General features: G+C 37.1%; 1 protein-coding gene across 1 annotated transcript; it reads right to left on the bottom strand.

Annotated features, from left to right (window-relative positions):
- Positions 1-7,022: 7,022 nt before the first annotated feature.
- Positions 7,023-9,632, bottom strand: LOC143548391 (uncharacterized). Its single transcript, XM_077039575.1, has 6 exons — positions 9,396-9,632; positions 8,631-8,830; positions 8,406-8,546; positions 8,228-8,308; positions 8,011-8,135; positions 7,023-7,926 (listed from the first exon to the last, which is right to left on the bottom strand). Exons 2-6 carry the CDS (start codon positions 8,760-8,762, stop codon positions 7,878-7,880), a joined length of 528 nt encoding a protein of 175 aa, XP_076895690.1. The 5' UTR covers positions 8,763-8,830; positions 9,396-9,632; the 3' UTR covers positions 7,023-7,877.
- Positions 9,633-12,573: the final 2,941 nt, after the last annotated feature.

Consider the following 12,573-nt stretch of genomic DNA (forward strand, 5'->3'; position numbering starts at 1 on the left):
CTTCATCGGATTTTGTGGTGACGTGGGCTAAGAAGGCGACATACTTCTTGCGTAAGTAACGTTGGGCTTCGATGCATGACATGAGGTTTAGCTTTGAGAAGGGTCTTTCTCCGGGAACATTTAAAATCACGCCCCCATCGATAGGGATTCGAATGAGTTTCTCGAAACATGACGTTTAACTAGAAACGTACCGTTCACCACATCATTAGAGTTTCGGGCTTGATGGGCATTGATGGTGAAAGCTTGTCCTTGAGTTCCTCGAGGTGCTTGGGTTTGAGAAGTCAAAGCTTGAGGGGTTGGAGCTTGATAGGCTTGCATGACCATGGGTTGGGCTTGAAGAGTTGGAGAAGCCATGAGTTGGGGTATTTGGGGTTGATAAGCTTGTACTTGATAGGCTTGGGAGGTGTAGTAGGGTTTTGGTGCAACATAGGCTTGGTTGGCTTGAGCGAGTTAAGGACACGCGTTACGGAGGTGATTTGGGTCACCACAATTCTAGCAAGCCCTAACGGGGTTAATGATTAGAGTACGAGGGATGGCTCGGTTGGATTGGTTTGTCGGTGCAAACCGCGGTGGAGCGGCTTGCACACGAGGTGCTTCTCGACAATATTGAGTGAGGTGGCCGAATCGGTGGCAATTGGTGTACACCCGACAAGTGGCTTGGGTCGGGTGGGGGCGTTGGAAAGTGTTGCAGTACTGGTGTGGGCCGGTGTAGGGCTTCTTGTTTGGATTAGCTTGGTGGGCTTGTGGTTGGGCTAAGACATAATATTGGGAGTTGGGTTTTCTCTTGTTGTTGCGGTAGTGTGATGAGTTGTTGTGGCTGTTATTTTTGGAGGATTCAATCTTAGATTCCTTAGTGGGCTCAGGTGTGGGCTTATCATTGGGTTTCTTAGAACTCTTCCGCGTCAAGGTCCCGGCCTTAACGTGGTTCTCGGTGAGGGTACCATCTAGGGTGATGGAATCATGGAGGGTTTGAGGATCTCGACTTAGGACAGAATTTTGGATTTGCATAGGCAAACCCGAGATGTACTTTTCGATTGAACGTTCAAGGGGAGTCACCATGTGGGGGATGAGGAGGCTCAGTTCACGGAAATGATCGTTGTAGATGGTGTCATTACCACTTTCTTGTTTCAAATTTCAAAATTCTTCTTCCAACTTCCGAAGCTCAAGTTTTGGGCAGAACTTCTTGAGCATGAGTTTCTTGAGGTCATCCCATAGCAAGGCCATGTCAACCTCAGCGCCATGTGTGCGCTTCGCACCCCACCAATTGAGGGCATTCTTCTTGAGTACGCTCGAAGCGTAAGTGGTTCTCTTGTCCTCGGGAAATTCACAATGGAGGAACACGCTCTCCATTTCTTTGAACCATTGGAGGAGAATGGTAGCACCATCGATACCGAAGTATTCGGGCGGGTTGGACATCTTGAAGTGTTTGAGAGAGCAAGCAATTGGGTTCGGAGTTGTGGATGATGTAGAAGCATTCACAGTTTGCAATTGAGAGATGATCATTGGGAGGGCTTCCACGATGCCCTTAGCAATGCGGGTTGACATGCTGCGGCCAGAGTTGCCGGTGTGACGGTTACGATTGAGGAGGCGGGAAGACATACTGCAAGGGTAAAAGGTGTAAAGTTCGTAAGACTCGGGTGAATGTTGCAAGTATAAATAATCGACGAAATATAGTAATCGTGCATTGAGGTTGGGATTGTGTTTGAGGTTGAGAATTTCATTACTTACGGGACTTGATTATATAACATTTTATCATCTTTAACATTTTGAGAAAAATAAATATATATATAACAACATAACTTGAATTAAAATACATGGGTTCATTTTTCGGTTAGGGCTTCATGAACCACCATGGGTCCTTCCAACAAATGAAAAATATCGAACACCAATTAAATAAAATCAATCGAAAATCGGATTTGAGGTAGATTGTAACGATTCCGGCAAAATCAGGTATACCCTAGCCGGTATATACTATTTATGTGTTATTTAATAATGAATATATGAATTATAATGCGTTTATACGAGTATGTATGATTCACAGTACAGATTATACTCGATTATACAGTTAATCGTATTGGAAATACGATTAACCGATTAACGGTTATTGAAGCCCGAATGAATCGAGGATTACATTATAGACGAGATATATGATATTTAGTGATGTTTACGAAGTATTAAAGCTTCGGGATAAGTGAATTAAAGCACAGAAAAAGGATTTTCAATTTAATGGTACGTCGGTACGTTAAACGAAACCTTTAATACCAAACCGAGCAAGAGACGATCGATCAAGCCGAAAAAGATGCGCAATTATTAATAATATGATGTTTTAAGTTAATAAATGTCATGGTTTAAGTTTTTAAAGTTTTTAAATCGGTTTTATATAAATTTCATTTTTAAGCCGAAAACGACCGTTTTAGCCTCGTTTTAAGTTAAATTAAACATTTAACCGAAAAACGAACTGAACCAGATTATCCAAAACATTATCCGGATTTCCAAAATCTAAATGTGTGGCTAGAAATGGAAAGGTGGGTCCCACCCCACCTCCCCTCTTGGTCCGATCGGCTTGGGGGTATAACCCCTAGCCTTTGTTATTTTTTTTTGTAAACAACATAGCAAGATCTTACTTCTCTCTCAACATTATGAACTAAAAACCCGGAATTGTAGCAAGAAAAGCAAGGTAAAAATCGAGTTATTTACGTGTTCATCTTCTTTTCTTGAGTTTATTTGCAAGAAAATGAGGTTTCAAGTAAAAAATGGTGAAAACCCGAGATGAAAACCGATTCTTGCATGATCAAGTGATGTATACGGGTTATACAAGGGATCTTGGTCCAAGAAAGGAGTTAAACGAACCAAAAACGAATTTTTACGGTTTAAATATTTGTTTTTTAAATCATAACCGAACCCATGAAAGAAATGGCTTGATTGTGGGTGTAACTTGCTTGGTGTGGTGTTATTGTGCTTTTAGGTGTTGTATCTAGTTGTTAACAAAGGCTAGAAAGCAAGATCCTTGCGATTTGAAGCTAAAAACACAAGGTAGTTCGGTTTTTTTTATGGCGTATGTGTTTTGGACAGATTGTGGTACATTTAGAGTTAGGCTACGAAATTTCACAGAGATGATCTACACATGAAAATATGAGATCTGTGAAAATTTGGTAATTTTTGGACAAAGGATGAATATTTGGTGAATTTAATGCTCGGTTTTGGCTAAAAATGGTGAAAAATATTTAAATATCATGATAAATTCTGGAAAATTCCAGATAAGCTTTTTATAACATGTAAAAGTCACACACAAAATTTTAGGTCAGTTGGAGAAGTCTAAGTAGGCTTTTCGGTTAAACGAGTTCTAGGGTTTTCTAGCTCGGTTTTAGTGAAAATGGCATGTAAAATAAGATTTTGGTTCTGGAAAAATTACAGAGGACCATGTGGATGGCAGGGGTCATCCAGGAAAAATTTGGGATTTTTCTAAGGTCGTTTGGTATTTACGACATATTTAGTGTTTAAATGGTGTTTAAAAATAGATAAATAAATTTTAAATATAAAAATTAATTCTGGAAATATTTTTATAAAATTCCCACTGTCAAAAAGTGGTTTGTGCAAAATTTCAAGATCCGAGATTAAACGGATAATTATTTGTGCTAAAAAGAAAATAAAAACAAACTTTTAAAGTCTAAAACGCGTAAACCGGTAAAGTTCGCCTAAACGAGCTGACTGGTGTATAAAAACCCTAAAAATGAACTATTTTCATATAACTGAGTTAAACAGGTAAAAATAAATCATCCGGAAATAATTCGGATGATTTGAGTAATTTTATCCGATTTAACAGTTTCCGGTACACTAAAGACGGAAACGTATCTTTACCGAGTTTTCGAGATCTGCCCGGTGCTGAAAAAACAGAATTTTTTTATCAAGAAAGTGGTTATATGCTCTATAATCTTTGATTTTATTGACCCGGCAAAACACCTCAAAGAAAAAGAAATTTTAAAGTGACAGATTTTATTTTCTCATAGGATTTGAAAAGGGGTTTGCTTTATTTATAATCTTGGAATAGTATTTTATGATTTGGGGGCAAAACTGGAATTGAGGTTTTAGGGTTTTGAGTGTTTCTTGATTGGTTTCTTGCAAAGTTGCAATCTTGGAACAGTTTTTTTATGATTTGGGTTAGAATTGGAATTGGGAATTTAGGGTTTTGGAGTGTTTCTTGATTGGTTTCGTGTAAAGTTGTAATCTTTAAGACACGATCAAGCAAATTCTCAGTAAGATTATCACGAAACAGTTAAAATCTTTCAAGAATTAAGAATCTTCAGGTACCCAACTTCCTAGCTTTAATTCTTCAAGTTCAAAAAGAAGTGATTTAGTAAGCGGGAATTCAAGAAAGCTTGTGAATTCCGATTCACAGGCGTCTCAAGAGAGAGAATAAGGAGGAGGTGAAAGATCGCCTATATATATTATAATGTATATAGATAATAGAAAGTCACTTTCACTTTCAAACAGGGGTGGCTCGTGGAATATCAAAAACAAGTTAGGGTTTTAGGTCCCCACTCAGTTAAGGCCTTCAAATAAAAAAAACATTGTATATAGATATATTATAATGGCATAGAAGATATTTATTCCTTGTATTTTTTAACCTTCTGTACTTAGCTCTCCACTTTAAAATTTTCAATGTAGCGTTTACCTTCGTCGTATATAATGGAATCTGGCTGATCAACGAGAAGTATTGTTTCCATGTAAGGATACACAGAAAATTCATAACCAGTGTCAGAAATCTCAATATTCTTAATCTGTTTTGAGTTGGGATCATACACAACAAATAAATGATGACGACATGTATAAAAACATAATCCATATACAATAAGATCTCCACTCTTCGTAAATCCACTTAAAATTGGATATCATATGTTAACAGTGAATAGCTTTGTAAACGATTTTGAAACACCATCCTCCATCATGCATGAGACAGAAAAAGACATATATTCACTTTCGACAACAAGAGACTCCTTTAGCTTAAATATTAACAAGCTATAATTAGGCGTTTTTGCTAAACTATCTGGGAGGTTTATTTCTCTAACTTCTTCACTTGTCAAATTGAACGAAATAATCAAATTAAGAGACCTATATCGATCATCTATAGCAATCCTATCAACCACTAACCAATAAAGACACCCATCTACAACTACCTGCTCCCAGAAAAAACGAATTGATTTACGAGGGAGATTGCTATATGAACTTCTTCAAGCCCATGTGCTTAAAGCAAACACCTCAACTTAGGGGTGTTCATCGAATCGAATAACGAATTTTCAAGTTAATCGAATCGAATAATTCGAATAATTTATTTTTTTGCTGGTATTCGTATTCAATTTGTATTCGTTTAAAAGTTGAATAATTCGATTCATATTCGTATTACATCCCATATTCGAAATTCGATTATATTCATATTTGAAACTCGAATTCGAATAAATTTGAATTGATTCAAGTTCATATGTCAAAAACTTCAAAAATCATAATCATCAATGTAAAACACGTAAATATAAGTTTAAAGTAGCTACACTACCACATGAAAATAAGTTCAAAATTTTGACATTAATTATTTAAGGATTTAACCCAAATTAATAAATTAAATATATATTAATATATTATATAATTTGAATTCGAATTTTGAATCGAATAAAAAATCATGAATTCATATTCAATTCGTATTCGATTACTATACTTGAATACGAATCGAATCGAATCAAAAAGGAAATTAAAGATGGTGTAAATACTCTTTTTTGGTTTGACGTTTGGAAGTGGAACAACTGGGTACGTACCAAGTAACTAAGTAAGGTTGGCATTCATGCATGGAGAGTGGAGATGGAACGTATCCCAGTTTTGATTGAGTTGATGAATGGATATTACAGTGTCATCGGTGATCATATGCCCAATTTGTGAAGTGGAGGCGGAGTCGGCGGAACACTTAATTATTTTGTGCCAAATCGCTCAACTATTAGGGAGCATTATCTCTTCGTGGTGTAATGCACCCTCTATATATGCCTTCACAATTAGAGATTTTGGAGATACACCGACATTCATCCTTTTCAAAGCAGAAAGTGAAGGCCTTTAATGTGGTTTGCTCAACCACGATAATGGTGTCTTTGGCATGCTCGGAATGCTCTCGTGTTTGAGGGAAAGCCGATATTTTCAATAATGTGGTTGTTGAAACTAAGGCGCTTAGCTTCTTGTGGGTTAAGTATCGGGGGGAAATGCGGGCCTTACATGGGATATGTGACGGGGTTTTAACTTTTTGATGTAGGGGGAGTGGGCTTTAAGGTTTTGTCTTGCTTGTTCTAGGCTCATATTGTTATACTATTAGTGGCTTCGCGGTTTTATGTGGTCCTTGCTAGTATCTAGCTTGTAGCTATAGTTATGTTTATATAATAAAGTTTGGTTGATCGTTAAAAAAATCAAAAAGTTAATAATGAAAACATAAAATGTTCCTTTTTACTATAATATGATAATATCTATGTATATAATCAGTCCAATACTTTATGTTTCATTCTTTTTATGATTTGTATAGTACGTTTATGTCATACAATATAACAATAAAAGTAATTTAGTAGTAGTCACCACAAAAATAAAACAAAATAAATAGCTTCCCATCATAGTGGGTTAATTGATACAACTATTTCCGGTGGGTAAGTTGGTATCATTTCTCATACATATGGGATGCAAGTGCCGTCACTGGTATGCACCCAACCCGTCCCCAATACTGGCTTAACACGTCAACATTAAACGCGCAACCTGGCACTGATATGTGCCTAGCCAGGCATCGGAACACGCGACCAATGTTGGTCCCCACGTAACGTCGCATCAGACGCATAACCCCGACGTCTTTACATGTATAACGCAGCATCGGAAGCGTAACTAAACGTCAGTCCGCTCGTGACCTGGCATCTGACGCATAACCCAATGTCGGTACACACACACACACACGTAACCTGGCATCAGACACATATTGGGTGCCAGTACCCGTATAACGCAATCACACGCGTAACCTGCAGAACGTGAGCATCCTGCATAGTGATACAGGATTGCACGCAACCAGCCGGTTACTCGTTCGGTTACTGTAACGCGGTCAGTTACACATCAAGTGTTGGGTTAAGCGTGTAACGAGTGTTGGACTACGCGCGTACAGTTACTGTCTAACGTGCATCAGTGCCATGTCACACAACGCCAGTTACGTAACACAAAACGCGTTCCAACTAGTTCATTTGGAAGGATTTTATAAATCCTTTAAATCAAGGAATTTTAGTAAAATTATTTGAATTTTCATTAGTTATGATTCTTTGCCAATTGTTTAAACCAACATGTTCCGACCCAAAACTCATGCCGACCCGAACCAAAACAACCGTTTTTGAATCGACATGTTTTGACCCAAATCCGTTCTGATGTGTAATCTGACTCACCTTGTTTGCCTGGTCTATTAGTATCTAAGTACGAAAAGTAGATGCGTTAAAATAAACAAGTAAAAGATCAGCCAAATATTATACTTTCAAAACTAAAGTAGATACGAGAAATCTGTACACGGCTGTAGTAAAACTTGTCTATAGACAAGTAAACGTATTTAAAAATGACTATTTTCATGATTTTCCCAACCAACGAACCAACAAACTATGACGAAGATAAAAATTTAGGCACAGAAATAACTCCCAAAAACTCCATAAATAGAAAAGAAAACTTTACATAAACTTAACAGATTAATAATTTTAGCAGGACAAGAACCCCCCATCAGATGCTAACCTACATGCAAAAACTAAAAACAAAGAAAAACATAAAACAAGAAGAACATGCTGCTCACTACCTCTCTCTAGCAAGGGGAGTCATTAATCCCATTATCTTCCGACTCACACCACACCAGACGGAAGGCGTAAAACAAGCTGACCACCCATAACACTGCAATCACGAGGAGTCGAATCAAAATCCGTAATATATTGTCACAGAATATAAAAGAAGTAAAAACAGAAATGAAAAAGGAACCTTTGAACATAGTAATAGCAGAAGTCAGCAAGTATGAATGTTTGGACGATTTCAGAAAGGAGGACAACTGGAGGCCATAATCCGTAACCTAAAGCTGTCAACAAACCTCCCCTCGTATCCAACACCTGTAAACATGTCAAGTGAATTTAATCTGGTGAATTTACTGCAATGCATATCATGTCAACTAAAAACCGAAATCTTGACTTTATATACATACCTGCAGAATCCAATGGGCACAACTTAAAAACCTCGCAACCCCTAAAGCGAAAACATAATGCGCTGTGAACGGTTCAACAATCTATCCAAAACAAACTCAAAGTCAGTATAAAGAGCTACAAACCTCCAACATATCAGAAGTTCAGAACCACATTAGTGAAAACTGTAAATAAACGAACCTTAGTATTTTGCATAACACGAAGCTGTGGCAGTACTGAAACGGCTTCCATATAAACACAAAAAGCCCATAGAACCCTGTCTATAATATGATGATGTGTAGTGGGATGAACCACTAGAGACAATAAAGCACAAGGAATCACCTACATTGTACATCTACGCCATCAGTTTAGTGTTTGCAATGTAGTAAGATTAGATGATGCTAATACGATGATTCAACAACTTACCACATAATGTACATGAACATTGTCTTTTTCACGCATATAACTGGATTTTAGGTTAAAGCGCATCATATAGATGACCCAAATGGTAGTGGCTAGTGTAGCTAAATCAAGTAACGTGTTTACATCATATTCCATTACAAAACTGCAGTAGAGTCTCGAGCCTAAGAATATAGCCGTGAGTTCTTGGGATTTCAGTGAAAGACCTGCGGCAAAAACTTGATTAATAACACCACGGACACCAGATTATATTTAACAAAGGTTACTAGATAAAGTAATCATATACATACTAACATAAACAATTTAGAGAAAGCTCTATATACAAGCATATAACATTTATGTACAACCCAAAAAGCTTAATCTCTCTTGTCACTTTTACACACCAGTCTTTTTATCAAGTAAAGCATTCATAATATCTTCATCCCAGGTTTACCTCGCGTTTTAGGCGTGCCTTTTTAAATCAAGAATAGTGACATCATGGATGTAAAAATCGCGCCCAACCGCTGATTAATCGCCACCGACTAGTGGCGATTAATCGTTATTTGGTCAAAAATTAAAACTTTAGATATAAAATAACGTATACATATAAACTCCAATCCGATTAATCCCTATGAATCCCGACTTATCACTAGTCCCTACCCCACCCCCTACTAGCACGTTCTTGGAGAAACTAATAAATTCCATAACACAATTAGACTAACTCTTGAATAAAACAAGAATTAAAGAAATTATAAAAGCAAAAGTAACAACAGAACGTATGATTATTTATACCGGCGCATGTTTATTCGGTGGCGAGTTTGTAAATAAGAACAATGATGCCAAGGGCGTGAACAGTCTCGGACGCAATGAAGAGGTTATCGTGATCGAAAACGACCATACGGATGAAGAAGAGGGCGGCGATGGCGACGAGAAAGGCCAAGAGGACCTTGATCTTTGGTGGCTGCCTCCGTACCCATGTCCTCACCACCTGGATCGGCTTCTTCCTCGTCCCCTTCATCGATTGTTTTTTCTCTCAGGGTTTTTCTTTCTTTGGTGTTTGTTTATATAACTTTTATTAATTTTTTAATTTAACTCGAATAAATAAATTTGGTATATATTCTTTTAGATAAATACCATTTCTTTCTGTATCTATCTCTATAATTACATTAAAAAAAATTATATTTTATCTCTTATATATAATTAAATAATATTTTTTACATTTTTATCATTAATATCTCTTATTCACGCACAACCATTTTTAAATATATTAAATAAAATATTAGAGGATAAACAATGTTTTTTTAAATTTACTCAAAATTTACTTAAGTAGTGTTAGGTATGCATGAATGAGAGGCAGAATGAAATGGACCATTACGATGGAATGAAAATTAATGTGTTTGGTTGATCGATGGAATGTAATCATCCATTACCATGTTCATTTCATTCCATCTAAAACACCCCAAATTCATTCCATCCACTCCCCTTGTTTTTTTTCATTTCATCCCTCTTTCACACTTTTCACCTCCACTACCCTCCCACCACCACTACCCATTGCCCCCTTACCACCACCGCTTCTACCGTTGCCACCACCCACTACCGCCTCCGCCGCCGGCCACCACCACCACCCGCCTCTGCTGCCCGCCACCGCCACCCCGCATCCACCGTTGCCACCACCATCTCGCCTCCGCCGCCCGCCACCACCACCAACCACCTCTATCGCCTGCCACCACCCTTCACCACCTATCAGCGCCGCCCACTACCACCACCACCAACATGCCATCACCGCCCGCCATCCGTCGTTTACCACCGCACCACCACCGCCACCACCTGCCACTACCAACAATTGCTCCCGGTTCCCGCCCATCGCCACCGCCACCACCATTATTGCTCGCCGCCCACCACCACAATCCCATCGCCACTCACTACCATTTTTATTTTATTCCGGTTTTTTCTAGCTTACCAAAAAATAAAAAAACTAATAATTTATTTCATTCCCACATGGTAACCAAACATGTCAATGGAATTGTAATGAATCATTCCATTACCTCATTCATTCCATTCCTTCGCTCATTCCATTCCATAATCCATTACATTACCTCATACCAAACAGATCCTTATCTCTTAACAATTTTTCCTCTCCTCTATCCAATACCACTTACATACAATCCTATAATAAAAATAGAGATTTCTCTAGCAATTCTTTTTAAATGTTGTGAGAATGCTTCCCTCTTTTGATAAATATGTAGAGAAACTACAACTATTTTTATACAAATGGATTTTAATAAAATAACTTCAATCTTTAAAAATTTTTACCATCAGTTTCACCTTTCGCTTTATCTTTTCCCATTGAATCCCTTTTATGAATTCCAAGCTGATGTTTTGACATTTTGGACATGGAGAAGGATATGGGCCGATTCGTATAAAGTTTAGCACTAAACGATGCTCCAAACAATAAAACAATGTTTTTATTTGGGTGTTTAAACTTTCAATTAACAAAAGTATGTTGTTTAAAGCATCGTTTAAAACTAAATTTTACATCAATCGACTTATATACTTCTTCCAATTTAAAACCTTGAATATCATTTTAAAATCCAATAGATGAAAATATGACGAAAGATGATAGAAAAAAAATTGAGATAGGATTAGTATCAACTAACTTAAAGAATATAAGATTATTAAAATTCTATTTATGTAATAAAAATATTTATCTTATTATACATACCGAAAAAAAAAACTATATGTTAATTAAATATTTAAATGCCATAGAAGCTGGGGCCCTGCCTTGTGATGATGTGTATCAGCCATTCACGTACTTACACGTCATCATAGAGTTTTGGAAGGTAAAACATATATTTAATTAACTTTTAAACACATTAAAAGTAAATTTTTCGAAACAGTCACTTACATTGTTTGGGTAGGTAAAAAGGGGTGATGTTTAGTGGTCTGCTGTTTGGTATGTTTTGTTTTTTCTGTAACCTTACAGTTGCATACTAGCATGCTGAAGCTGTTTTATATTTTGTTTTAACAAATGGAAGAACGGTCGTTGAAACAAAAGTCATCCACTTACATATCTTAAATCATTTTTTTTTCCTAATAGCTAACACTCAATTTTAAAACCCATATTACACATCCGGATACCAAATACCCTTTGGTCACAATTATTTTAGTTAACTATCATTTTATATACTTTTATTAAAAAAATTTATTATGCATCTTCAATTCAATAGCAATTAATTTTCATTTTTCATACAAAGATTATAAATTAACCTGTTTTAATCAATGGCATGCCTTGAAATTATATTTTATATCTCATTTGATATTTGTAATTTAAGAGGTGAGATTATGGCTAATTTGATAATTCATGGACTCAATGTCTTGCGTACATGTCATTTTTGTAATGGTAAGCTAGTATTTATAATATGTCGATTCAATATATGGATAACTTTTGACTTAATGCATGAATAACTTTTGCCATGTGGACAACTCGCTCATATACCAACATATAACACACATTGAGAAAGATTTTGAAAAAATCCGGCGAAAGAAAACAAAAACAATTACATAAATTGGATGTGGTTCAATGAAAGAGCACTCACTTTACAAGTGAGAGGTATGAGGTTCAAACCTCACTATCACCAATTTATATGGGAGATATGAGGGATGACCCTGGCTTGCCAGGGTTCGAGTCCTGATCTCACCCGGTTTTACCGGCTCCTCGCTGTCGTGCCATTTGACGAGCGTGGGGTCGGGTTTTATCCGGTGAATCCCTCAATAGGTGGACCGCTAGGGGCTCCGTCCGTCCAGACTAGTAGCCGGCTCGGGCTACCTTTAGCCAATGGGGGCCGCGTACGGAGTACCCGGCGTTACTTAGTTGGTCGTTAAAAAGAAAAAAACAATTGGTGGGCAACTAATTCATGGTTCGCTAAAAGTTCAAATTAAGCCAAACTTAATTTACATTTGAGTTAAATAT

Source organism: Bidens hawaiensis, unplaced genomic scaffold, assembly GCF_021521415.1.
Source record: "Bidens hawaiensis isolate Kalapana, Puna unplaced genomic scaffold, B.hawaiensis_p1.1 tig00015077_1, whole genome shotgun sequence".
Classification (NCBI taxonomy): Eukaryota; Viridiplantae; Streptophyta; class Magnoliopsida; order Asterales; family Asteraceae; genus Bidens; species Bidens hawaiensis.

What these genes read in the sequence shown, in the direction of transcription:
- LOC143548391 (XM_077039575.1), bottom strand. Translation starts at nt 8,762, where the DNA reads ATGGAATATGATGTAAACACGTTACTTGATTTAGCTACACTAGCCACT. An exon ending in GTGTTATGCAAAATACTAAG is followed by an intron (nt 8,309 to 8,405) that starts GTTCGTTTATTT and finishes TGTTTTGGATAG; the next exon opens with ATTGTTGAACCGTTCACAGC. An exon ending in TGCTATTACTATGTTCAAAG is followed by an intron (nt 7,927 to 8,010) that starts GTTCCTTTTTCA and finishes TCGTGATTGCAG; the next exon opens with TGTTATGGGTGGTCAGCTTG.